Below are 27,061 nucleotides of genomic sequence, written 5' to 3'. Positions count from 1 at the left end.
CCCTGACAGGAGCTTCTCAACAGCAGCATGCACACAAAACACACGAGGGACAGGGTGAAAAGGGGGGTTCTGATCCCACATATGTCTGAGCTGGGGCCTGAAATTCTGCATCTCTAAGAAGCTCCCAGCTGATGCCAGTGCAGCTGGTCCAGGAGCTTAGACCATGTCTAGTTGCACCCTTTCCTGCACAGACATGAGAGGAGGCACTGAGAGGGTTAATGACTCACAAGGTGCTGGCAGCCTTGGGGTGTTCCCCTATCAGCTTCCTGCCCATGTGCAGTGTGCAGCAGCGTTGGCAGGAGCCCTGAACTTGGGGGAGAGCAGACTTTGGGCTGTTTGCCAGCCCGAGTCCTTTCATAGAAATTCTGCCTCAGAAAGATAGTGCCAGTGGAATGAAAGATCCCCGTGAAGATGGATTTTCCCAGCTGTTTGCTACTGTACTCTTAGCTCCTGATACAGCCTGGTCCATAGCAGGTATTGAATAAAGACTTGTTGAATGAATGCGTGGACCCACTCAGAGAAAAGAGGATGTGTTCTGGCCCCAGACTACGGACACTGAACACACGCGACTCATCTATTGGCTGCGTACGCTTAGGCAAGTTACTCGACCCCTCTGAGCCTCCCTTCCCTTGTCTGACAAATGCAGATAATATGATCTACTGCATGAGGGCTAAGCATGGTCATTATTGAGCTAATAACTGTAAAATGCTCGCCACAAAGTAGATGCCCAGTTAAGTGGTAACTGTTGTCACGGCGGGCCCCGTGGGCTGGCCTCCTGCTGTCGAGGACCAAGGTGAACTCCCCAGACCCCCAGGTATCAATCATCTCGTAGAACATAAGTAAAGCCCCTGCTTTAATCTCAGTTAATGATTGCTCAGCCTCTTGTCCCTGACTGCAACCTCCTCTCCTCTGCTGCCTTCCCCAGGGTAGAAGCCAAAGGATGGGATAAACACCTCCCAGGGCTAGCTAAGTCCCAGAAGTGGAGAGATGGGGCAAAGGAATGATGGAGAGCCATCAGCCTGGGAAGGGGACCTCAAGAGTAAAGGACGAGCAAGGGAGAGATCTTCAGAAGTTTGTTGGGTTTTTTAAAGATTTTAGACATTTTTCTTAAGATTTAAGAGAGAAAAGAGAGATCACAAGTAGGCAGAGCAGCAGGCAGAGAGAGAGGAGGAAGCAGGCTCCCTGCTGAGCAGAGAGCCCAATGCGGGACTCAATCCCAGGACCCTGAGTTCATGGCCTGAGCAGAAGGCAGAGGCTCAACCCACTGAGCCACCCAGGTGCCCCTGTTCAGAACTTTTATAGGGACAGAAAAGGCGGGTGTTAGTCTTTGCTGGACAAGGCTCTGTATGAGTCACACAGGAGGCTGCTTTCTCCTCTGAGTCATGAAGTTATAGGGGTTTGTGAAAATCTGTCAAGCTCGAGTGCCAAGCCGGGAAGGAGCATGCCAACTGGGCTATAACAAGAGGCTGCGTCCATGTATCATGAACTCATTTCCAAGCTGCTGGCACTTGCTTCACGTGGGAGGTAACCCCTGTTACAGGAAGATCCTGGGGAAATCTGAGGGTCCCCACCACCCCCGTGGACAAAAGCCAGTTCACGGGATGTGGAGGCCACCAGCTTCGGTAGGCTTGTGGCCTGGGGCTGAGCCAGCCCAGGGGATCAGGCTCCCACAGTGCCGAAGTCCTCCAGAGGCCAGGACCAACAAACCAGGGGACCTCTCCTAAAAGGAACCCTTCATGGCCATGGAGACATGCCAGTGCCACCCCCTTGTCATTGGAGAAAGACAGGCCAGATGGGAGCCTCACTCCGCCCTTCTCCTGGTCCCCCACCCTCTTCTGCTTTGCACAAAACGGATATCGTCGGGGAGTCGGGGATTCGTCCTGGGAGGTATGCTGCTTGAGGTAAGGGGAACGCAGGCCTGGGAATAAGGAGGCAACAGCAAGAGTGTGGAAAACAGGAGAAAATAGGGTGTGGGTGCGGGAGGAGCCTACAACACTGGGCATAAAAACAGAAAGAGGGACAAGAAGGCAGGAGATGAGCGAATGGCCAGTGAGAGGCAGAGAAGTAGAGAGACACAAGGACAGGCAGGCCAGGGAGCCCTGTCCGTGGAACCTCCAGGACGTGGACAGGGGCCCTGGACAGGAAAAGATGAAGCAGACAGTCACTCCAGGACACTGAGAATCACCACCTCTGTCTTCCTTGCAGTCCCGGCAGTCATGGGAGGGGGCTGAAGTACCATGTGCAAATGAGAATGATACCATGTGGGGGGTGGGGAGCCTTGGCTGGAGGGGGGTCTGTGTCTTGTTCCACATGCAAATGGATGTGGCAGCTTCTTAATCAAAGACCAGGCAGTTGCTTCCTTGAGAAGTCAGGCCACAAGAAAACTGAGCACTTGTGTCATGGGCTCAGTCCCTCTGGAAGTGGAGAGGTGGAAGAGGGACCTCGCCAGCCCCTGAGGGACAGGTGAGACCTAATGTTTCAGAGAAAGGAACCCAGTGTCATTCAGCTAAGTTCAAATAGGGCAGCAGCTCAGGCTGCTGTGGGCCTCTTGGGTCTGCCAGTCTGGTGTATGGAGATAAGCCTGGGGGCCCGTGGGCTGCCCCATTTCTGACTAGAAAAGACCCTCAGAGAATCTCTGGATCCTGCCTCTCTAGTCCTTCCAGGCAGGTTATATCAGCTTGGCTGAGTTCAGCATAAGGCAGCGTCCCTGTCAAGAGCCTGCTATGTACCTGCCAGCCACTATGGGAGGCAGAAAAGACCGTCATACCTGGACCTGAACTCTAGGAGTCAGATACACATGAGAGGGAAGGAGCCTTGCACTCAGAAGTAGTTATCAATACCGGACAGTATCTTCTGAGTGCCAGAGAAAGAGCAAGGCAGTATGGGCTGGCTAGCGCAGGATGGGAGCTGGGCCAAGGTGGGGAGAATGGCATCTCTTACCAGACCTCCCAGGAGGGGCTCAGGCCACAGTACAGTGTCGGGTAGCAGGTGGAGACAGGCGTGGGGAAAGGACTAGGAGGGAGGCCCACCAGCAACATGTTGTCTGCCTTCCTAGATTTTGCCTCTGTGAGGGGAATGCAGCCTCACGGTGCCATCTTTTTGGCCCTTCCCCACCTGGGGCCTGTCCTGCTCTGGCTGCTCACCCGTCATCAGACGTCTGGTTGGGACGGTAGCCCAAAGAAACCGCCCTGGTGCCCGCCTCACAGAGTCTTGCTGGCAGGGTGGATAACCATCTACTTTGTCATGGGGTGAGCACCCATTTCTCCTGCCTTGGCCCTGATACCTGGGAGGATGCGAACGAGGCCCTGCACCCCTGAACTACTACTGCATTCTGGCCTTCACAGGGACGGATGCCATCCTGCCTCTTGGGGGGCGGGGGGTCCCCTCTGTGCCAGCCTAGGACTCCAGACTCCAGACAGCCTAGTTCCTCCCCCTCTCCGAGTTTCCCCATGGCCTCCCCCACCTCACCTTGCTTGCCCCCGGCTCCTCCCACCACCTCCTGCCCGCCCTCAAGGGATGCTTAGACATGCCTGCTCCCACTTCAGCCCACAGGGCTTCCTTTTGGTAACCAAGAGTCCTCCCTCCTTCTGAGTGTTCTGCCACCATCTCTCCACAGCTATGCCTCCTACCTGGTGTGGAAGGACCTGGGAGGGGGCTTTGGGCGGCCCCTGGCCCTGCCTCTCGGCCTCTATGCTGTGAAGCTCGCTGTTAGCTGGGCTGCCCTGATTCTCTTTTTCGGAGCCCACACCCATGGTCTGGTAAGGAATGCAGTGGAAGTAGTATAGGAACAGGTGAGAACACCCGTGGCCCCCAGAGCAGATAACACAGTAGACCAATTGAGTGCAAGCAGGTTAACGGGTGGGCAGACTTCTCTGAGCTCTGGTTGAGTGCCCAGACCTCAGCAACTTGGCTCACTGGGTCCACCGTGCTGGAGAAAGGCGGAGGGCTCAGTGCTCAGAGCGACCTACCTGACTGCCCTGCATCCCGACCCCTCCCCCATCCAGGCCCTGCTGCACCTGCTGCTGCTCTATGGACTGGCGGTGAGTACAGCGCTGATCTGGCACCCCATCAACAAGCTGGCCGCCCTGCTCCTGCTGCCTTACCTGGCCTGGCTCACTGTGACTGCTTCCATCGCCTACCGCCTGTGGAGGGACAGCCTCTGTCCAGACCATCAGCCTCAGCCCATGGGGGAAAAGAACGACTGAGGCACCAGGGACAGGAGTGGAGGGAGGATGGCTAGGTAGGGTAGAAGAGAACGCAGGCAGGGTTGTGGGGCTATTTGAAGGAGGAAGGGAGGGAAGGGGGGGTCAGGATTGTTTAATCCCTGAAGATGACTCAGCCTAGGGTGGTCACTGTCCTGGGTCCCCTGGTGTCAATTTCCTTTCCATTTCAGAAACGGGAGAGGGGAAACTTATTTTATACTTAATATAAATTAACTAATTCTGTATTAATAAGGTAATTTAGAAATACCCATTAATAAAATCCTTTACAAAATTGGAGGGTATGCTGCGAAGTGCGTATCTGGGAAGATGAAGTCGAGAGCAGCGTTGCAGGGGTAGACGCGTCTGCGCATGTGTGGGAGTCCGTGTAGGTCAATGCTCGCAGGAAGGCAAGTGCACAGTAAGGGGAGGGTGGGCGAACCTTCTCCGCTCCACTTCCACGCCCTCCCGATAGGGCCGAGATATTTAGGACTCAGATTTCAGTTACCTGGAACACAAAGTCATTTTGAAAAGTGGTATAAAAGCAAAACACAAAAGTAGATAAGGTTAAAAAAAAAGATGCAAATTACATGTCAGGTTTATATAATATTTTATTTTAGAGTAGTTTAATGTTATCTCATTGATTTTAATTAATATATATTAGTAACAATAATATAATGTGTATAATATACACCATAATATATTATAGTTATAATAATATTATACTATGGTTATACAATATATTATTCTCATGTACTTTCTATATGTCATATTAAGACCTTATGAGATTATCACTGATAAAGAGGATTATAGCCCATTTTTAATTTTTGTTTTCATATTCTTTTTTATTATTAATTATTTTAAATCCATTAAGGACTATTACAATAAGAGAAAACATTGAGAAAAGGAGATGAACACCTCAGTGCTAAGTGATTTCAGACTTCTCTCTTTCTACATCTTCTCATTGGCTTCTTTATTTCAGTTTCTTCTCTCCTATTGTTTTCTTCTCCTCTTGTTTCAAGGCCCTGGTGATAGCAAGGGTAGCAGTGACTGCCCCTGGGGCTGCCCACCCCCAGATCCCAAACAAGGTCCGCTAGAAGGCCCAGACACCCTGCCTAGGAGCTTTTAAAAATATTGACCACTCTCTAGGGATGGAGTTGGGCATCAGTGTTCTTACAACCCCCCAGGGCCTCCAGCAGGTCAGCTGGGAACCACTGCCAACAGAGTCACTGGGGAGCTTATTACAAACGCATGTTCCTTAGACCCCACCTGTGACCTAAGAATCAGAACTTTTGGGGTGGACTCCAGGCATCTTTGGATTGAACAAGCTCCCAGCACTTGTGTGAGCTCTCACTAAAATTTGAGAGCTCCAGGTATGGCTGGTCTTTCGGGGCTCTTTTCACTTCCACAACCTGTACTTCTTGTGAGCTGAGTTCTGGCTGAAAAACCAGCTCTGACCTCTCAGGTGGGGGCCAAGGACCAGACAGGGGAGAAGCCAGAAGGAGATCATCATTCAAGGAGACTGGTTCTTTCTGGAGCTCACCAAAGGAGGACAAGAAAGAAGGACTCTGGGGGTGCCTGGGTGGCTCAGTGGGTTAAAGCCTCTGCCTTCAGCTCGGGTCATGGTCCCAGGGTTCTGGGATTGAGACCCACATCGGGCTCTCTGTTTGGCGGGGAGCCTGCTTCCTCCTCTCTCTCTCTCTCTCTCTGCCTGCCTCTCTGCCTACTTGTGATCTCTGTCTGTCAAATAAATAAATAAAATATAAAAAAAAAAAAAAGAAAGAAAGAAAGAAAGAAGGACTCTGCATCTTTCCTGACTCTAAAAGGATACTCTGCCCAGCCAGGCAGGTCAGGGACCCCCACCTCCACATCCCACAGCACAGAGCAGGCCTTCAGGTATCTTTATGGGCAGGAAAAAATTAACACTTGGTCCCATTAAAAGAAAATGCTGACCACTACCCCACCAACACCTACAGACAAGTCTGGAGCCATTGAAAAAGCCTGTGTTTGTTCTTGAAACTTCTTGAAACTTGTCAGGTGGTTCTAATGTTCAGCCTGGTTGAGACAGCTACCAGTCTGGTTCTCAAAGTGCAGCCCAGTAACCTCCTGGGGCAGTTGTCAAAGGCCTGGACTCCAGCCCTGCTCCAGACCCAGATCATCTGCCTCTATGAGATGGAATCAGATCATCTTGAGGAAGAAAGGCCATACAGTACAGTCAGTGGTTTGCACTTCTGGCTCTGGAGAAGAGCCAGCCTGGGCTTGGTACAGACTGTCATTTACTACCAGGGAACCCAGTGCAACTGACTTCACTGCCTGTGCTTCATTTTTCTCATCTGTGCCATGGGCCGCCCCCATCCCCTAGAATTGTTGGGAAGAGATGAGATAATGAATAAAATGAGGTCTGGCACAGAGGAAGTGCTTAATACCTGTTAGCTGTTCTAGGAGGAGAACCCAGAGGCCCCTTGTTGGAGACCCACCTTGCTCCAAGACCCCAAGCTATATCTCCCTCCCTTCCTAAGAGCCAGGAGAGTGAGTGACCTCCTCCCCAGGTCTGGTGGCCAGCCTGATCAGTGTCACATGCAGAAAATGACTCGCTTTTTATGTTGCAAATTCAGGTGGATTTTGTCTTCACCTCAATCAGATTTTCTAAAACTGCTTTCGGTTGAATTTATAACTTCATTTATATGTGTAGCTGTTTAAACGTAGAAGCATAATCCATAAATACCGTTCGAGGGTGGGCTTGGAGCCACCGCACTGCACAGGTTCTCCTCCCTGCTCCACTATTACTGGGTGACCTTAGACAAGTCAACACCCCAGAGTTATTTGTCATTGTTGTTGTCGTCATCATCTCATAGAGGCAGTATAAATAGCCGCTCCGAATTTTATTGGTGTCTCCAGCTAATTCTAGAAGTTTAAATGATGCTCTAAGAAGAAGAGAGTCTGCCCAAGCCCACTGCATGACTTTGCCCTCCCCAGTGCAAGCTGATCCACAGACCCAGGCATCCAGATACCTCTAGTTCTGGACACTTGGCCCTAGAACAAAACTTGATTTGGGCAGTTTCCCAAGCCCCAAAATAACAAGACTACCTGATAGGGATAAGCCAAACCAAGGGGCTTCCTGGCTTTGACCAGAAACAGCCAGAAAGGGCAGGATTCCAACCACAAACTCTCACCCTCTTTCCCCAGAGTCATCCTTAAAATTCCCTTCTGTAGGGGTGCCTGGTGGTTCGGTCGGTTAAATGCCTGACTCTTAATTTCAGCTCAGTTCATGATCTCAAGGTCATGAGACTGAGCCCCAAGTTGGCCTCTGTGATCAGTGAAGAGTCTGCTTGTCTCTATCCCTCTGCCCCTCCCCCCATCACACACTCTAGCCTGGGAACATTTTCCCTCTCTCTCCCTCTCTTTCTCAAATGGATGAATAAATAAAATATTTAAAAAAAAAAAAAGAAGAAGAAGAAGAAGAAAAGAAAAACTCCCTTTTGCACTGCTCTTTGGTTCCTGGGTGGGAGCCTTTAATCCCCCAGTCTCCAAATCTGCCTGAAGCCCCTGTCCTTACCCCCCCACCAGTTCTTAACCACACCTGGAACACACACTGCCCTGGGACCCTCCTAGGTATCTGGAGTTACCTAGAGCTGTGCCCGAGTGGAGTCAGAGCTGCCTCCTATCTTTGCGACATGCGTCCTGGGATCCCACCACCGCAGTCATGTGTGTGTGCTTCTCTGTCTTTCTGTGGTAGTTTTCCATTTGCCTCTGAGCGAGCACATGGCATGTGAATATGATTCACTGGGTGGAGAGTGGCAGGGAGGGGGAGATGAGCTCCTCAAAGGCTGTGCAGTGCCCCCTACACCAATGTGTGCAGAGGTTGGGAGCTGCAGCAGATAACATAGCACCCCCAGTAGGTGGTATGTCTCTTTCTGCTGGATCTTAGTCCCTCCTTCCCTCCCTGGAACCCTGCATCCTTCCTCCCTTTGCCAAGTCTGCAGAGTAGAGCCACACAGGGGCGAGGTGAGGTGGAGAGACTGAGAGTGGACAAAGTTTTGGTCCACTGGGCTGGGAGGGAGCAGAGTGCAGGCATCCCCAGCCCCTTCTCCCCATGGGCAGGTAGAGATGATGCCCTGGTGGAAGGAAGTTGAAGCCCCCCAGAGTATTGCCCGGCCTGCGCCGGGGCTCCAAAGTCTTCCTTTGTGGCAGCCATATCCATCCAATTCCCTGGAATTCTCTGGCACCCCAAGCTGAGTTGCAGAGTCCTCCACCTTCTTGTAGTTCTGGAAAACAAGGACAAGTCCTCTTGTTTTAAGGACTGATTGCTGATCCCCTTTAGTGGCAGGCAAGTTACTGACACACACAAAGACTGGCTCTGGTCGGGACACCCTCAGATCCGGAACTCCCTCTCTTTTTTTTTTTTTAAGATTTTTATTTATTTATTTGACAGAGATCACAAGTAGGTAGAGAGGCAGGCAGAGAGAAAATGGGGGGAAGCAGGCTCCCTGCTGAGCAGAGAACCCAATGTGGGACTCGATCCCAGGACTCTGGGATCATGACCGGAGCCTAAGGCAGAGGTTTAACCCACTGAGCCACCCAGGCACCCCCCAGACCTCCCTCTTTCATGCTCAGTAGAGTTCCTCAAAGCCCCTTCTCTCCCCGAAAGCTCTCAAGGACCCTCACCCACTGAGGCACATTCTGCTAGTGTGCAAACCAGCACAGGCTCTCTGTCATAACAGTTGCCTCAGTACTATCTTTTCAGCCTCTTCCGTCCCTCTACCGTCTATACCTCCAAGATCCCCCAGCCCACACAGAAATTATCTGCCCACAGGAGCACCCAGGAAACCCCTGTCCTCTCCACCTGCACCTGTTCCACACACTAACTGTTCTAAGAGCTGGAATTCTTTCAAAAGCTGATTCAGTTTATCTCTTTCTCCTAGTAGGTTCTTTGGCCCTGCAAACACCCCTTTCAAAGAACACTATTAGTCACCTTCTTGTGCTTGATTCTTATCAGCTCACTTTCTTCAAAGACTCAAAACGCTCGCCGCAGGAGGGAGCCGGGCAGTGCCTGGAGTGGTTGCTGGAATGGAGGACCGCAGTGACTAAGTTACCGTGTCACTATTTTCCCCCAGGGACAGCACATTCTGCCTGGCAACCCGAGCGTTGTGTTCCGCACAGGAGGATATTGAAAACCTTGGCCCAAGCTGTGAGCTTAGTGCCTTCCCTGATCTCAGCCTTAGACCTCTGGGAGACCCTGGGTCCCCTCCCCCACCCCCTGCCTGGCCAAAGCTCTGGACACCCTGTGTTTATGTCAACAGAGCAGTTGCTGGAGGGCACAGGCTTCTGTCCGCCAGGGGGTTGTCTGGTGCCTGCAGCCCGTTGTTTGTGTACCTCGTCTCAGTAGTGACCGAGGGACAGGCACGCCCTGGCTGGGTCTCTGGAGCAACGCGCTGTTGGGGTCCCAGCTGTCCCAGCACATAAAGCACCCACTCCATCAGCGTGCTCCCGAGGTGTCTTCTTTCACAAAGTGAGAATTTAAACCTTCCCCTGGTGAGGCTTCTATTTTCCACTAGGCTCCTCCTGGCCTCTACTTCCTTCCCAGTGAGGGCAACACGGGATCAGGCTGGGACCCAAGGAACAGCTGTGCCTGACCCTGTTGCCTACTCCTCGGCCATCTCCAGAACATCCGAATGTTTTCTGAAACGGCCCTGGAAAATGGGACTGGGAGAGGCAGGTTGCAGCTTCTCTTGGGCCTAATACAGCTCCTTCCAGCCCCTGGCATCCCAGAAAGAATGAGGCTGGGGCCTGCGGGGACAGATTGGGAGCATTCCTTTTTCAGTTTCCATCCCTACTCCCCAGCTGCTTTGTCTCTATCCCTGTGCCCTCCACACATATACACCACACGTACATACATGCCTCTGCACATGCACTCCTCACAAACTGATTGCTTCTAGAGCCAAGGTCCCTGAAGAACGCCTTCCTCCCCTAGAGCCCTTCTTGTCCCTCCTTCCTCAGAGCCCAGCCTCGGGGGTCCTGATAGCAGTAGGAGCCGGATGGTGAAGGGGCAATAGCATGACTCTGGCAGGCCGCAGCTCTGCTCTCACTAACTGCATGACCTTGGCCAAGTCACTTAAGCTCTCTGGTCTCAAATTCCTCACTAATAAAATGAGAGTAATTACTATTAATTAATACCTACCCCAACATCCTCGTGAGGAGTAAATGGACTAATTGACATGACCTGCTGAGACCAGTGTCAGGCCCCCACGAAGGGCTGTGTTAATGTCAGTGCTCCCTGTTAATGAATTCCAGGCAGCATAACACAGTTGGAAAAGCCTAGAACTTGAAGGCTGACAGACTTGGGTTCAAATTCCAGCAACCCACAGACTCCTGCTGTGACCTTGAACTAGATGCCTTATTTCTGTGTCTCCTCCTCTGCAGGAGGGGCAAAGGGATAGAAACTTACCCAAGTGTTAACAGGGGGGTTGGGGAATGCCTGCCCTAAAGAGTAGAGTGGCAGCTGCAGAAGGCTGAGCCAAGCTCCCGGCACCTGATCCCCAGATTAGCTGTTGCGCTCTGGGGCCAGCAGGGGAAACTGGTAGGACTTGGAAAGGAGAACCAGGGACCAGCCAGGAACCAGGCCCCCAGGAGGTGCCATAAATAGCCAGAGCTAGCTCAGAGGGCCTCCAGGGATGGAGGGCAGAGGTGAGGGCTGGAGAGGAGCCGTGGAAAAGGAAGCTGTCAGTTATCAGTCCAAGGGAGGACCCAGAGTGCTCTCCCAAGTATCAAAGGAAAAAGGGTATGTGGGTGTGGTGGGAGCGAGGGGTCACCTCTTCAGAAAGGACCAGCTGGGTCCACCTCTGTCCCACCTCCCACCAACACTCAGAGTCAGGAAATTTTCATGACATTGTTCATCTTCACCCTCACAGGAGACTGTCTTGTCTCCTCTTCTCATTTCCATCCCTTTGACCGTCTTGGACAATAACTCGGAAGGAAGCACAAAGGCCCAGATACGCTTAGTGATTTGGCCAAGATCACACAGTGAATCAAGGCCGAGATGGGCTCATGAGCATGGATTTATCCCCCCCCCCCAAACCAATCCTGAGTTATACAGGACAGCCAAAATATCTGTGCCGTGTTTCCCGTCTTCAGGGTGCCTGGGTGGCTCAGTCAGTTGAGTGTCCTACTCTAGAGTGTCCTACCCTTGATTCTGTCCCAGCTCATGATCTCAGGGCTGCAGGATCCAGCCCTACAACAGGCCCCATGCTCAGCAGGGAGTCTACCCCCCTCCCTTATTTTCCCTCTGCTCCTCTCCCCAGCTTGCTCGCTCTCTCCCTCTCTCTAATAAATAAATCTTGGGGCACCTGGGTGGCTCAATCAGTTAAGCATCTGCTTTTGGCTGGGGTCATGATTCCAGGGTCCTGGAATCGGGCCCCACATCATGCTCCCTGCTCAGCAGGAAGCCTGCTTCTCCCTCTCCCTCTGCCATTCCCCCTGGTTGTGCTCTTTCACTCTCTCTCTCTCGAATAAATAAATAAAATCTTAAATAAATAAATTTAAAAAAAAGAAAAGAAGAAAACCTGTCCTCAAGGAGGAAATCCTTCCCACAGGGTGAATAAGGCCCTGAAAGGATCCCTCCTGGTCACTTGCCTCCCCGCAGACCTTTTGCTCTGCCTTGGTTGTTCCAAGCCCCCACTGCAGCTGTGACCCAGAAGGAGGAGAGGGACACCCACCTTCACAGCTTTACACAGGCTTTCATCAGAGCTGGCTGGGTGGCGCCCTGGAGATAAGAACTATTTTCCGAGAACCTGGACTTACATCCTTGTGTGATCTTTACACCTGACTTCACCTTCCTGAGCCACAGGAAGGTAACTGTAACTGCAAACCAAGGCCAGTGATCCCTGCTGGCGTGACAACTGAATGCACAGTGCGTGCCCAAGGCCCCGGTGAAGTTGAAGACAGGACGCCCCGGCCAGACTGCACCTCATGCTTCTCTGTGTTCTTGCCATTTCCCACCGCGCCTGGCACACAGGAGCCCTTGATTAAGTGTTGATCAAATAAAAGAAGGAAGTGACCTCTTGGCATGGAACTGTTATGTGTTTGTGGGATGACAATGAATAATGTGGGTCCGCCATGTATCAGCGATCACCGCCTTTTCTTTGTGGACACAGGCACTACTCCTACCACTCCGTGCTTAACACCCAGGAAAAAACACCTGAAAAAAATAATCTCAGAGTAAATGCTTTCAGTAGCAAACCTATGAAGTAGGAGAACCAGCTAGTTTATGGTGGCTATCAGAGTGCTCTGGAGAATGCAAGGGGCACCAGTAGTAATAATTCCTGGACAACAGGTAGAAACCATGACCATCCAGGATGACCTAAATGTTTGGCCTCTTACTCATGGGGCCCTGTGTGGCTCAGAATTCCCTGGGGAGAGAGCCCCAAAGCCTCAGATACTCCAAACTGACCTGACTTCTATTCTCTGGGCAGACCATGGAAGGTTACCCTCCCTTTCCATCAACGCCACCCAACCCACTTGGTGCTGGGTTCCAGCAGTTCCTGAAGTTTCCAGGTTCCTCACTTTCAACCTCTAGGTGACCCTGACCCCAGCCTTCCACTGCCCTGAGAATGGTCTAGAATTTTCATGCTGCCCCAAACATAAACACCTGTGGCCTCTGCTAAGCATCCAAGATGGGAACTGAGAAAGTGATCCATATGGAATGTGATCCATAGATCTTCCAATGCTGGTTTAGCTCACAGGCTTGTAACTGGTCCCTCTGCTTCTCGTCTTTCCCACCTTTGCCCTCTTCTCAACCAATCAGCCTGGGTGATCCTGTAAAAATATAAATCAAACCATGCGTTTCATCTGTTCAAAGACAATGGCTTCCCATCTCATTCAGAGAAAAAGTCAAGGTCCTTGACAAGTCCATAAGGCCATATCTATCTAGCCCTTACTTATCTCTGGCCTTATATCCTAGGACTCTCCAGCCGCACAGGTATCTCCTTGCTCCTCAAAAACACAAGGAATGATCCCACCTCAGGGCCTTTGCACCTGTTCTTTCTCCCCTTGGACCACTTTCTCTTTACAAAGCATATTTCCCTCATAACCTTCAGATCTTTTCTCAGTTGTCTGCTTTTCAAAGTCCTTCCCTGGCCACTCTATAAAAATACCACACAACCCCTTGACACTTCTGTCCCTCTAACCTGCCTTCTCTCCTTAGCACTTAACACCAGCAAACAGACAAGAGAGATAGAGGGATAGACAGATAGATAGATCACTTATCTTGTATATTGTCCAACACTCTCAAGTGAGGGCAAGGGCACAGAGGGCACTCTCTGTGAGGGCAAGAATTTTCATTTGTTTCGTTCTGGGCCATATTCCAGTACCCGAAACAGCACCTGGCATATAGTAAATGCTGAACAAATATTTGTTAAATGAATAAAGGACCGACTTAGAGGAAACACAGTTTGGAGGTCAAATGTCCAGGCTTCAAATCCTGGTAAAAAAGCCTGGATTTGAATCCTGGCTTTCCCACTCATGGGCTGTATGAGCTCAGGCAAGGCCCTTAACCATCATTTCTGTGAGTCCCAGTTCCCGTACATGAAACAAGGGATGATACACACTGCCTTCCGGGGCTGTTGAGAGCAGTAAGTCTGATTTTACACATAAGCCATGTCCTCTTTCAAAGCCTCTGAGCTTAGGCGCCTGGGTGGTTCAGTTGTTAAGCATCTGCCTTTGGCTTGGGTCATGATCCCAGGGTCCTGGGATGGAGCCTCACATGGGGCTCCCTGCTCCCCCTGCTTGTATTCCCCTCTCTCACTGTGTCTCCCTCTGTCATAATCTTAAATAAATAAATAAACAAATAACCTCTAAGCTTGTAAATAGCAGTATTGTTACTACTGGAGATTGAGAACCAACATAGCATTATGGGGCCATAACTGGCAAATTAGCATCTGTTCCCTTTCTTTCCATGGTTTCTTTCCACATTGCAAGTTCTTATCCTATCCCATCTCAGGGCCCTCCTTTCCTGAACCAATGTCTCTGCAGGCGAATGGGGCAGGGTTTCTCTGCAGGCACCCTTGGTCAACACAAACCTCACCCTGCTTGCACTTCTGAGAGCATCTCTCCTAAATCTCAGGATGCCCAACCTCTATCCCATTCTCCATCGCCCCAGACAGACCCCCGGGGCGCTAGAAGGGTTGCATGGGGAAACAGAGGGAAGGATATAAGGTGGAGGGAGAGAGTATGAATATATGTGTGAGCCAGTGGGGGAGGGGAGAGCAGGCCTTGCCATCCCCACCTGCCAGCTTCCTGTCTTTGCTTACTGATAAATAGGGGATACTAGTGGCCAGATTTTCCATTCCCCCCATCCCGGCACCCGCTGTCACTCAATTAAAAAAAGATAGAGGGCGAGGGCCTGGGGGAGGGGCTGAGGGCTCCTGTTATAAAGCCTGTGTGGCCAGGAGGTGACAACACTAAGCCTGGCTTGCCCGCTCCTCTTCCCGTTGTCCCCAGGCAGGTTTAGCTGCTGACAGCTGCTTGGGACTCTGCCGCCAGGCCCTGGCCTTGGGAACTCGCTGCCTCTCCCCTTTCTCAGTGCCTGCGGAGCCACCACCCCTCCATGGCTCAGAAAGAAGAGGCTGCTGGGGCCGCTGGGGCTGCTGCGGCCGCTGAGCCTGCCGCACCCACTTCCCAGAATGGTGAGGATGTGGAAAATCTGGATGACCCTGAGAAGCTGAAGGAGCTGATTGAACTGCCTCCCTTTGAGATTGTCACAGGGTGAGAGCTGGGTGTGGTCTGGTTGCCTCCTCCCCAGAAGAGTGTGGGCTGGGGGCAGGCTGGGGAAATTCAGGATGGGAACAGAAGAGGTCAGCGTCACAGTCCTGCTGCCAGGAGTCTACCGTGCATGGTGGGGGCTATGGGGGGTGGGGTGGGGGGGACCGCAGCAAATCTCTCTTGGCCTCTCAGGCAACACCTACGCCCAGGGGGAGGTAGGAGCAGCTCCCCGGAGACAAGGCCCCAGAGAATAAAACCACTGCTCAGGCCTCCTGGTAGCGGGCTATCAACCTGCCTCTCTGGGTACAGGCTGTCTAGTTCCAGGGAATTAGATAAGGACATGGGATGACCCAGACAAATTTAAATATGGTCCTGGTCAAAGTACCTTCTCCCTCAATTCTCCTCACTGCTGAGTGGGGGTCTCCTCTCTCTGTATGGCTCTCACTTTTCTCTAGAGCTTCTCTCTGGAATGGAAGATCCTAAGACAGGGAAAACAGATCCTCTCTTTCCTAAGGCTGAGTGAGAAGCTTTTTTTTCATATTGAATCAAGTCTGCCCAGGGGTTCTCCACATCTGCCCCAAGGGCAAGAGTAGTTACAGCGCAGGTCATCATCCAGGCCCAGGAGCTTCTGGCCAGAAGAGGTATACTGCCCTTGGCCAAGCACCAAGGAAGAAAAAGGACCCTAAACAAAGGGTCTCAGGGCCTACGTACAGGATCCCTCTGTCTTGTCCAGATTATGCCTTCTCCAGGAATAAAACCAAGTTGTCCTTCCTCCTTTTTCTTCTCTGTTCCTTTTGCAAAAAACCTGGCAAAGTTTGTAGGCCAAGAATAAGAAAGGACTACATTGCCTCCCTCAACCCCAAGGCTTCCTTGATGGAAATCGCCAACAATGCCCACAGGCAGAGTAAGGTCCACACTAGGAGAAATTTCAGGAAGAATGGAGGCATGGTGCCCCCAGGGGGCAGAGGAGCCCCGGGTGGTCCTCCAGACTTGCTGTTTTAAGCTTGACAATTGATTTTCCAGCCCTGGCCTCAGTTTGGTCATTTGTAACATAAGGAAGTTACACTAAGTTAATCCTTAAGGTCTCTTCCAGCTCAGACACTTTCTGATTTCTAAGAGAACCTGAGGGAAAAACGCACCGTAGTACCTGAGGGAAGAATTCAGGCAAGAGCCTGGAACTTGCGTTCACCCGTGCTCAACAAACGAATGTCTCCTCTTTGTCCTAGGATTAAAGAAACAGCAGAGCATGATTAATATAGACCTAGGGAAAGCCTAGGGCTACCAGGTCAGGAGAGTCCACAATCCCAGTGGTCCTCTATGGAAGGAGATCCTTTTCCTCACCCCTAAGTCTGCTGGTCCATGCTGCCCTTGGTTACACACAGGCATGGGCACACCCACCCTGCCAACAGTTGCGGTCTCCCCAGCACAGCGGCAGGATAGGTCTGGAACAAAACTAGACTATGTTCAATTGAACATGCTTTGGGTTCCCAGGGGAGTTGGTCATAATGGTCAAATCCTCTGATGCAAGTTATATCCACCCAGAGCTTTATGATCACTGCATGCTTGCACACGTGTGAGCCCATTCAACCTTCAGCACAATGCTGGGGATTACTGCCTCTCTACAGATGGGGAAACTGAGTCAGGGAGATTGCATGATTTGTTCAAGACCACAGAACCAGTAAGTAGCAGTTCTTCTTCTGACTCCAGCCAAGTGTTCTTTCCACAGGGCTCTTGTTCATTCCGGGTCCCAGATTTCCCAAACAGGGTTCCACCTGTCTCCATCTGTGAGGCAACGGGGCTCAGAGGCTTCTCTGACCCAAGGCTCAGAAAAAGAGATGCAGCAGGGCAGTTTTCTGGGTGCTCTGAGAGTAGTTCAGGAGGGAGGTGGAGCTCTGAGTGTTTCCTGGCCACAAGTAACAGCTGTGGAGATCTGTCTCCTGGGCCCCTCTGGGTAAACAGATGGCTTAAAATAGCCCAGAGGTGTGGCTGTGTCTGTGCAGAGACAGGATGAGGGAACAGCTTTCCCCTTCTTTCCTCTCCAGATGCCCTGGCATCAAGGGGGTCAGCAAAGTAGCTCCTCTCCTAGCCGAGACTCCCAGAGGGGATGAGTCTGTCTGTACGGCTTCTTAGATTTGGGCTGCAAGCTAGCAGAAGAGCAGACAGGTTTTGAGAAATAGTCAGGAGTGAGGCAGGTGTACTAGGTAGGAATAAGAAGATATGCCCCACTTGTCATGACTCTGGCTTGAATAGGGCACTTGGGATAGAAAGAAGACCTAAGAACATTAACAAAATTACATGGTAGAAAGTGCTAGAAAAAGGTCTAAAACTACAGTAGTGTACCAAAGCCAACTCACGATGACCGAGAATCAATTGTGCGCATCCCTTTCCAACTCTGTGTTCAGTGACTTCATGTTGGTTTCTTGAAATCTCCAGAGCAGGAGTGTTTACAAAGATCAGCAAACCTTAGAAATGAGTATTTTCTTTCCTCCCTCTCTCCCTCCCTTCCTCCTCTCTCTTTCTCCCTTCCTCCCTTCCTGTCACAGAGCTGGTTGTTAAACCAGCACACCCAGGAAAGAAAGAGCCCTCTAACTACAAGAAGAAAAGTAGAGAGGATTGTGCTTAAGATTCAGCTCTGAGGGGTAAGATTTGAGGCCCAGAGAAGCCACCACCCGACAGTACCAGCCTTAATTTCTGGAGTGTTGACCATTGTCCAGACTCTGAGGGGTGGGGTTACTCGACCTATCCTCCAGATGAGGAAACCAAGGCTCAGAGGTATGAGTAATTTGGCCAAAACTAATGGATGGAGTAGGGCATAAACCCCAAGACTGTCTGACTCCAAGTCACCACACTGCATCTAAAAAAAGCCGTAAATGGGAGGTTTCTTGTATTTGACACATATTTACTGAATAGGAATCATTTATGGCTGCCCGTTTTCCCCACGAGGATAGGGACTTTAAACTGCTTTATCTCCAGCACCACCAATAGTGCCTGGCTCCTAGTAGATACTTGTTAAATAAATAAATTAACTAATGAATGAACTCCTATCGTCTGGTAGTCTTTCTGCCAGCCATTAGGGTAAAGAACTAGCTGTGGGGAGGGTTTCTGGGAGGAGAGCAGGTCAAGATCTCTGAAGAGCCAGGCGCGCTCAGCATAGAAGAGAATTCCTCAGATCCGTGCCTCTCAGCTCCCGCATGCTTTAGGGAAGCTCTGGGGCACCAGAATTAGTTGTCTTCTCATCTTTCCACCCCAGTGATGAGCGACTATGGCTCTGCCCAGCAGGACCTCTGGCTGTGTGTTTGTCTTTGTTTGTTTCTAGTTGTGTTGTATCTGATTTGCATCACGCTCAACCTGCAAGCAGAGGGATTGGTATGGAAGAGAGATAAATGGCACAGACTGTGACTGTCCTTTCAGCTGCTTCTTTAGCTGCCAGTGGTTTACTCTGGTCACATGGAGAGGAAAGGCAGGGTTCGGAGGAGAAGGGACAGCAAGGAGTGGAGGCCTTTGACTTGGCCATTAATCCTGCAAGCCTCTCACACCTCACCCTGGGCTCCAAAGCATGCTGGGGAGGCTTGTTCCAGGGAAAACCAGAAGACAGCCACCGACTCTGGCCACCCTGGCCTCCACTGAGGGTGGGGGAAACTCAGAGCTCCAGTGTGAAGACAATGCCTCCCAGGGGAAAGGCAGGGGCTCAGGGCTTACCTTGGGCAGAATCCCATCCAGAATTACAACCCTAGAGCCAGCAGCCTGGCAAAACCCATCTGGGCTGTTAGAAGTCTGCTTCTTTCCTCCTTCTTCCTGGGCCCATTCCCTAGCATCCACTTTGCAAGTGGTCTGGAAAAGGGAGAAGGAGACGGAAACCAGCACGTCTGCCTCTTTTAAGTAGATCACGAGAGATCTGGTGAGAAAATCTGAACCAAGTCAACACTCAATGATCTGTAAGTAGATTTTTCCACTCCATGGATCATTTTGGAGCAAATGTTCCATCTCAGAGCTTCTACTATCGTCCAGGTTGCTCTCTTTTATGTATAGATTTATGCTTAGGGAGTGCAAATATTTTAAAATGTGAAAGAAATATTCACAACCCTTGTCCCTCCACCAAGTCAACCGTGATCTAAATGGTCTTTCCCAGAGATTAGGATTTTTGGTTTCCTGCTTAGAGAATTGCAAGACCCAGGAGGCTGGGTCTCAGCAGATGAAGTATGAGTGACATGTCTGCAGAAAGTATGAGGAAGGAGTGCTTGAAGAAGCAGGGGAGGGGGGAATAACCCTCTTGGTTTTTGTGCCTGATACTGTAACTGAATCCAGGTGAAGAAATCTGTTACTAGCATATTTTTCCCGACCACCACTCCAACACGCAGGCACACGCACACCCCATTTCAGCAGGAAAACACCCGCTGGGGGCAAGAATAAAGGCTATAAGTCACTACAGTACTCAGGCATCATGCTATTAGAAAAAAGAAGAAAAGACGTTTGCGATTATCTAAGAAATTAGTGTCACTGTTTTCCTTTCTTCCGCTAGCAGGCATAACAGTGTTGACTTATTTTGTGATTCTATAAAATCACCCGAGGTGGCCATGTTGTCTAGCTCCCTGGAGAGATTTCAGACCTTTTCCACCTCTGTTCTCTTGGGTCCTCTCCAGGGCCTGGCTGTTTCAGCCTGTGGGAGGCCCAAAAAACTTTATTTGACCTTTATGTTCCTTCTGGAAAAGCAAGAAGCCCACTGAGAAGCCAAGAAAGCCCAGTTTTTGAGCAAGCCCAAAAGAAAGACTGGGAGCCAAGACCCTCCCTGACTTCTCTTTTCTTCTTGAAAGTATTTCCCTTCCTTAGGCAGCTAGTCCAGAAGCCTCTGCTGAGGCATGGAGTAGACTATGGGGCTGCCTGCCAGAGGGGAGGGAAACCGGTATTTATAGAGGTGAACTTTCTTCCTCTCCCTTGGGTTTCAGGTTTCTCTGGGTCCTCTCCTCTTGCAAAGGGAAGAGGAGGAGGGGAAAACATCAGAGCTTAAGAGAAGCTGGGAAAAGCAGCAGCCTCAGACCAGCCAGCCAATTTGCAATGGCATACTGGGCCAAATTCACGGTCTTGGCTGGGCTATATTTGGCAAAGTTGGAGCAAAGCTTTTGGGAGCTCCAGAAGGAAACCCGGGGGGGGGGTCACACAGGCAACTTTGGGGACACCCCAATCAACCACATAGTCATGAATACTTCCAAGGGTTTCGCCTGAGAATCCATCATACACACAGCTCTGGACTAGGCTTGGGGGCAGGGGATGTCTGGCAGAAGGCCTTGAAGAGCACAAAGTGTTTGGGCAAGAAAGATAAGCTCTGTGCTTCTCAGGAGAAAAAATAAAAAGCCATTCCAGGAAGTGAAGGGACCATTTAGCAACTTGTAAAATCCAGGAGTGGTCTTATAGTGTGAGTTTAATTGGGGAGAGCTCAGTATGAGTGAACTCCCAATAGGGATTGAAACAGGAGAGGGGAATCATCAGGCCATCCATTCTTCCGAAATGTTAAGTAAATAATAAACACATCCAATCAGGGACAGAGGGGTTTAGAGAGCTAAATATAGTGCCTGAAGGAATCCTGGGGCCAGGTCCTCAAACATATCCATCTCCACAATGGAAACTTAACTTGACAGGAAGAGATATGGAAACTTGGGTGGAGACAATTTTATGGTGGGGGCAGGGAGTACTTCAGGGAAATAGCTCATGTTCACATAGCTCTTTGGCACCTGCTGCTTATCCCTAAGAAGCCAAGGCCCTGGGACACCCGGGAGCTCCCTGTAGTCCCACGAGTTAGAAAGGGAAGGCATGTAGAGAAGTAACAGTGGGGTTAATGGTTGCCACAAGATATCTTCTGGGGCAACCACAGAGATTACCTTTTTTAAAATTTTATTTGATTATTTATTTTAGAGCGAGTTCATGAGGGGAGGAGGGGCAGAGAGAGAGGGAGAGAGAGAATCTTAAGCAGGCTCTCCACTGAGCATGGAGCCCATCAGAACCACCCAGAGGACTCTACAAATGTCAATGCCTGGGCCCCATACAAACCCAATGAAATCAGGGTATCTGGAGGGGAGCCCAACGTGGGGCTTGATCATGACCTGAGCAGAAGCGAAGAGTTGGGAGCTTAACTGAAAGAACGACCCAGGTGTGCCCCCAGAGATTACATTTTTTAAAAAGAAAACACTCAGGAATGCCTGGGTGGCTCAGTGGGTTAAGCCTTTGCCTTTGGTTCAGTTCATGACCCCAGGGTCCTGGGATTGAGTCCCACATCAGGCTTCTTGCTTGGCAGAGAGCCTTCTTCCTCCGCTGCCTGCTGCTCCCTCTGCTTATGCTCCCTCGCTCTCTCTGATGAGTAAATTAATAAAAATCTTAAAAAAAAAAAAAAAAAGAAAAGAAAACATTCAGCCTGCCCAAGCCAGGACTCAATCCCCTCCTCTCCTGTGATATTTTCAGTCTCTCCTGTGAAAGTCTCCTTGTTCCCCTTGGCCTCCTAACCTGCAAAAGGCTTCCCTATTTTAGAGAGATGCAGACATACATAAAGATAGAAACAATCAATTCTGATGCCCTCTCTAACCCCTTTTGAAACCTGGATCTCCCCCTCCTTCTTACTACTGAACTTTCTCCTAAACCTGACCTTTTTCTGCAGGTTTCATTTCCTAATCAACCAGCCCACCCTCGAAGCCACTGGACATAGTCATCACCAAGTCTGACGTCCTAAGACACCAAGCAGGCTTGCTTCAGTTCAGGCTTTTTCCCAGCCTCACTCTATCTACCAGGTCATCTTCCATGGACATCACTTTCATTACGGCTTTCTTTATTCAGGAGCCTGTAACAGTTCTCTGTTGCCCTCTGAATCAAGGCTAAATGTTAGGGAACCTTCATCCCACATCCTCCATGCTCCCTATGCAATTTAAAAAATCAGCAGTTTTCGAATGCTCTTAGCTAGAGTCGAGCTGCTAGATTAGATGCATCTGGAGGGCAGAGGCCAAGTCTTTTATGATTTTGAAATGACTATACAAGCTATAGCATACCAAGGTACTCTCAAAGATAAAAAAAAAAAAAAAAAAAAAAAAATCTTGGACATTCATCGTGTGACAACCCCTTCACCTGCAGGAAAAGCCAGACTTGAGAAACAATTACTGGAAGGGCACTGAGTGGTGGGCCGAGCCATGCCTGAGATACAGTAGCAGTGAGTGGCAGGGAAGAGAAATGGAAGCAGGAAATGTTCTGCAAAATCTTCATCTTCTTCTAGCAGGAGAAATTTTATATGCTTGCTACCTTGTAAGATTACTATTAGAACACTGCTTTTCTAACCTGGCTGCCTATTAGAATCACCTGGAGAGTGGTTTTTTGTTTGTTTTGTTTTTAAATACTGGTGCCTGGGTCCCCTCTAGACATTCTGATTTCATTGTTTTGGTGTGGGGCCCAGGCTCTGACAAGTGCCGAGTCCTCTGGGTGGTTCTGATGTGTCGCCGGGTGAAGTAGTGACTCATTCAGAAATGTAGGAGTGTGCTGTGTGTTGGAGGGATGATGGAGGGTTTGGAAACCTTCCCTACTGTCTCCCTACTGGGGTGACTGGAACGTGCACCTCCAACTTCTCTCCTCTCCTCCAGATAAACCCTTCTGTATTCCCTCCTTTTTGTTGTTGTTGTTGTCCCTGTCGTCAGCCTGGGCAAGGCCTGTTTTGACAGAAAGGGCCCTCGTGCCCCGAGGCACCGAGTTTGGAGAGCCACCTGCTCCCCGCTGGTCCGAGGAACCGGAGCTCATCCCTCTCTCTTCTCCCGTCCCTCTGCCCCCTCGTCCCACAGGGAGAGGCTTCCCGTCAACTACTTCAAGTTCCAGTTCCGGAATGTGGAGTACAGCTCCGGGCGGAACAAGACCTTCCTGTGCTACGTGGTTGAAACGCAGGCCAAGGGAGGCCAGGTGCAGGCCACCCGGGGGTACCTGGAAGACGAGCACGCCACCAACCACGCCGAGGAGGCCTTCTTCAACACCATCCTGCCCTCCTTCGACCCGGCCCTGCGCTACAACGTCACCTGGTACGTGTCATCCAGCCCCTGCGCGGCCTGCGCCGACCGCATCCTGCGAACCCTCGGCAAGACCAAGAACCTGCGCCTCCTCATCCTGGTGGGGCGCCTCTTCATGTGGGAGGAGCCCGAAGTGCAGGCCGCCCTGAGGAAGCTAAAGGAGGCTGGCTGCCGGCTGCGCATCATGAAGCCCCAGGACTTCGAGTACGTCTGGCAGAATTTTGTGGAGCAGGAAGAGGGCGAATCCAAGGCCTTTGAGCCCTGGGGGGACATTCAGGAGAACTTCCTGTACTATGAGGAGAAGTTGGCGGACATCCTGAAGTAGGCCTCTGGGCCCAGCCTCACGTGAGTCATGGCGCCACGGCTGTGTCCCTAGCCCGTCACTAAGGTAGAAGGCTGGAGGGCAGGTGGGATGAGGGGTAGGTTTGGTTTGTCGCCCTACCCCGACGAACTGCATTTCTCTGCTTTCGGTTGGCTGTAAAAACATTTTAGGAGACCCCATTTCCTCTTCTCTTTCCTCAGGTTCTCTCCCTAAGCCCTTTTCGCTTCTACCCTTTTGTATCCAATGAAGTTTTCCCATACCTTGGAATACTCAAGGTGTTGACAGGAATCTGAAAGCTTTGGTGAAACAGAATGGCTTGCTGTGGTCAGATCTGGGTGGTGCAAGTACCTGTTACTGAACAGCAGAGAGGAGCCCTCACTCCATAAGCATGCCCCCATGGGCACGAGTCCAGACTTACTCTGGACACCTTCTGGACACCCTACCCTCACCCCTTTTTGCAAGTTTACCCTTCCGTGCCCTGTAATAGAGGTTTTTCATTTGTTTAGGGACATTTTTTTTTTTCTATCTTTGGTACTTTTGAAAGTCCCCAAATGGATTTGTATTCAGCTTATTTATTTATTGCCAGAGACGCTTTCATGTTTTCAAACAAATGGTTCCGCTTTGAAGGAGACCAATAATTTGTGTGAATGTATAATGCAAGAACATTTTTCTTACTTTGAGAAGACCTCAGCACAGCTGATAAAAAAAAATGTGGAATTCAGGAATGGGGCTATCACAGCAACATGTTTTTATGCAGAAATGATGAAAGAGTTAAAAAGAGGTTTATAAATTAGACAGCAGCTCAGACATAGCCTCCTACAGATATCAAGATGTGATCAGAGGACTGGAAGTTAAGATTAGCTATTTAAGCAAATAATTAGGACACAATTAAGGCCAATTTGGCCTCTTGCTGAGGGTAAATTAGACTCTCATACAAACAGGCCCATTACCCTCAGGAAAGAGGGTAAAAGATCCTTCGCTAACTTTTTTCGAGTTTGGTCTCATCTAGTTTGTTCCCGTAGAAATGCTAAAACCAAGTCCCCCCACAAGGCCCGAGTTATGATCAAAATCCTCTAGAAACAGAGAAAAGGGTCTTTTACCACCCTCTTCTCCAATTTTAATTCTGGAACAATTCACGTATTAATAAAACATAAAGCAGCATGCCTCCATGAAGCTATTCAATTTATTTCTGGTGTCTCTCACTCTCAATATTCTTAAGAGAAGAGGTGGTGTCATAGACACGTTTTGGGAAATATCAGTGTTCTGGAGTATGATGTTGGCAGGTGTCTGCTATTAGACATGCACACAGGGTGCCGGGTAATTCTTCACCTGAGCACTCACCAATCTGAGAAGACACAATTTTAAGCCATTTTTTACAAAAAGTACCTACCCAAAGTAATAGGTCAAGTAATACCATGTTGTGCTCTGCTCACATAAAATTAGATACCACTCTGAGTGGTGGTGAGGAGTCGTAAAAACAGATTTTTAATGGTGACCTCTGAAAATACAAAATAAACTTTTAAATTCCTTGAAGGTTTTATTAGTGTAGGTGTTATCACTGTAATTATAGAGCCTACATAGACTCTCCAGAATGATGACTGGTAGTTTAATCTTAACTATAGTATACTTTCTTCTTAAACACCTTTCAGAGCCACAGGCTACTTCTTCCAGCTGCCTAGCCAGCAAGTCCTGTGTGTGTGTGTGTGTGTGTGTGTACTGTTGTTTTTCCATTAAGTTGAGTAATTAGATAGCTAAGTCTGCTATAAAAATTAAGCATTTCAAGGATTAAAAGGAGCTTTTAATTTTAGATAATTGAGGGTTGTATCTTATGCTAATGTAAATGGAAATAAAATAGATTAATCTGTTTGAGGGAAAAGTCCACTTCCAAGTCAAATTATTTTTAAATAAATTATTGGACATGTTCCACACTATTAGCCTCCTTCCGTTATTGTACATAACCGTATTATCTGGATCCATTAACATGCTTCCCTGTATGCTGTTATTCATGTTCCTGAAGGGAAAGGTTAAAATGTACCAAGTTAAAAAAAAAAAATTGGCATGAAATCGAGTTGTAATCTCAAAGCCCAAAAGAACAATTCTGCTTAATTAAAATACTAAGAAATGGGCATTTGCTAAAGAAAATTTGCCTTTTCTTATTCCATCTTTAAAAGAAAAATGACAGAATAGGACTTAACCATATATTTAACTCTAGTTAAAGTAGGGATCTTCTGGGGCTTTCTCTGTATGAACCACACCAAAACATGAACACAACACACCTAATGCCGTGTAAAGTGGCAATCACAGGAGACTGTGGGGGAGAAATTCAAACTTGCTTGGAGGGCAGGCAGAAACCCTAGCTCAAAAGAAAATTCATTGTTTGGGGCCAGTGGGCTCTCAGTAACATGCTTTCTTTTCTCACTTAGGTCTGCCTGCTGCCACCAGGAGACAGCAGTGACATGTATGGCCATCTGGGACATGCCTGACTTCCCAATACCACTTGAGCTGGACAACATTGGACACCAACCAATCCTAATGCACAGGTCCTCCAAGGACTCCAAATACACTGTTCATGCTGTAAATCACTTAAGCCATGGCTCTCCCTAAGGCTGCTCTTGGGAAAGAGGAAAGTGAGTTGCAAAGAAAGAAACGGCAACCATATATGGGCATCAGGCATCTGAGGGGCAGAAGGGCCTACTTATTTCCCCAAATGGGCTGCTTGAGGCAAAGAACCTCAGACCCAAGGTCTGTGCAGATCTTTGAAATATGTCCAGAAATGCATTTTATGTGAAGTTGGATTTTTTTTTTAAGAAAGAAAAATAGCAACATTAATAAAAGTGGTGTGGTTTCTCTGTGAACAGGTTTTTTAAGGAACTCGGGCATTTAGAAGTTACTAGGAACAGTGAACTGTCCTAGGAATAGGGATGCTCCCAGGCTATGAGCCAAGCGATGACAATAGAAAGTGGAAGGGAGGCTTAACCCAGTGCTTGTCTAGGCAACACAGGATACTAACTCTCCCAGGCCGACTTCCGACCCATCTTGACCTTTGTCAAGTATTTTTTGAGGTTACTTGTAAATGAATGCCTCTTCCCTTCTCTGAAGACAAGGAATATGGCAGAGGGTGAAATGAAGGGCAGGGGAAATCTGTTTATAAGATACCCATGTTCTTATTGCTACTTAAGCAATTAACCACTTGATCAAGAAAATAAGTAGGATTTCAATGTTGAGACACACACCCTGTAGATTAGTTGGTATGTGGTACTTGATGGTGACAGCAGGATGGTGTCAAGTCTTCTTTCTTCCAAGGCTTGAGTCCTATATAGAAGCAAAACTTCACGTACAAATTTCTGGGTTTTGCCAAACTGTAACTGGGTTTCCAGGAATACTGTGCTCATTCTATCATGCCATGCCTCTTCTTCCAAGCCTCGTGTGTGATAAGTCATCAGAATTTGACCCCCAGACTATCGGCAAATGACAGAGCACTTTATCACATCTCCACTGAATCTCAGAATTCCACTTAACAGTCAGTCCTCCCAAGAGTAGTCTTTGTTTGAAGAATCTTAAAGGCTCATATTCCATGAAAAAAATTAATCCTAATCCCTTTAAATGTAGAAGCCTACAAAACCAATGTTTTGAGCCAAGAGGGAAGATTTATTTGCATAGTTAAACAAAATACTTTGATTCTAAGTTTCCTCTTACCATCCCACTCTCATTTTCTGTATTGTGTATTCATTCTCTTTTTTCCCCTTCAGTTTTACTGTATG

At 49.3% G+C, this 27,061-nt stretch overlaps 2 protein-coding genes across 3 annotated transcripts; both read left to right on the top strand.

Annotated features, from left to right (window-relative positions):
- Positions 1 to 1,663: 1,663 nt before the first annotated feature.
- On the top strand, positions 1,664 to 4,497 carry TSPO2 (translocator protein 2). 2 transcript variants are annotated; one of them, XM_059400530.1, is made up of 4 exons: positions 1,664 to 1,887; positions 3,056 to 3,248; positions 3,617 to 3,758; positions 4,005 to 4,497. In XM_059400530.1, the coding sequence occupies exons 1-4, from the start codon at positions 1,737 to 1,739 to the stop codon at positions 4,203 to 4,205; spliced, it is 687 nt and encodes a 228-aa protein (XP_059256513.1). In that variant the 5' UTR covers positions 1,664 to 1,736; the 3' UTR covers positions 4,206 to 4,497. The 2 variants fall into 2 exon arrangements, with proteins under 2 accessions (XP_059256513.1, XP_059256514.1); XM_059400531.1 differs by having other exon boundaries at positions 1,799 to 1,901.
- Positions 4,498 to 14,675: 10,178 nt separating this feature from the next.
- APOBEC2 (apolipoprotein B mRNA editing enzyme catalytic subunit 2) lies at positions 14,676 to 26,155 on the top strand. The gene is made up of 3 exons (XM_059400518.1): positions 14,676 to 14,957; positions 22,760 to 23,323; positions 25,724 to 26,155. The coding sequence occupies exons 1-2, from the start codon at positions 14,800 to 14,802 to the stop codon at positions 23,301 to 23,303; spliced, it is 702 nt and encodes a 233-aa protein (XP_059256501.1). The 5' UTR covers positions 14,676 to 14,799; the 3' UTR covers positions 23,304 to 23,323; positions 25,724 to 26,155.
- The last annotated feature ends 906 nt before the right edge of the window (positions 26,156 to 27,061 follow it).

Source organism: Mustela nigripes, chromosome 5 (genome assembly GCF_022355385.1).
Source record: "Mustela nigripes isolate SB6536 chromosome 5, MUSNIG.SB6536, whole genome shotgun sequence".
NCBI classification, from domain to species: domain Eukaryota; kingdom Metazoa; phylum Chordata; class Mammalia; order Carnivora; family Mustelidae; genus Mustela; species Mustela nigripes.
This window is presented reverse-complemented; position numbering and strand designations above follow the sequence as displayed.

Coding starts and splice junctions, on each gene's coding strand:
- TSPO2 (XM_059400530.1), top strand. CDS start 1,737: ATGGCCATGGAGACATGCCAGTGCCACCCCCTTGTCATTGGAGAAAGA. Junction 3,249..3,616: donor ACCATCTACTTTGTCATGGG/GTGAGCACCCAT, acceptor ATCTCTCCACAG/CTATGCCTCCTACCTGGTGT. Junction 3,759..4,004: donor GAGCCCACACCCATGGTCTG/GTAAGGAATGCA, acceptor TCCCCCATCCAG/GCCCTGCTGCACCTGCTGCT.
- APOBEC2 (XM_059400518.1), top strand. CDS start 14,800: ATGGCTCAGAAAGAAGAGGCTGCTGGGGCCGCTGGGGCTGCTGCGGCC. Junction 14,958..22,759: donor CCCTTTGAGATTGTCACAGG/GTGAGAGCTGGG, acceptor CTCGTCCCACAG/GGAGAGGCTTCCCGTCAACT.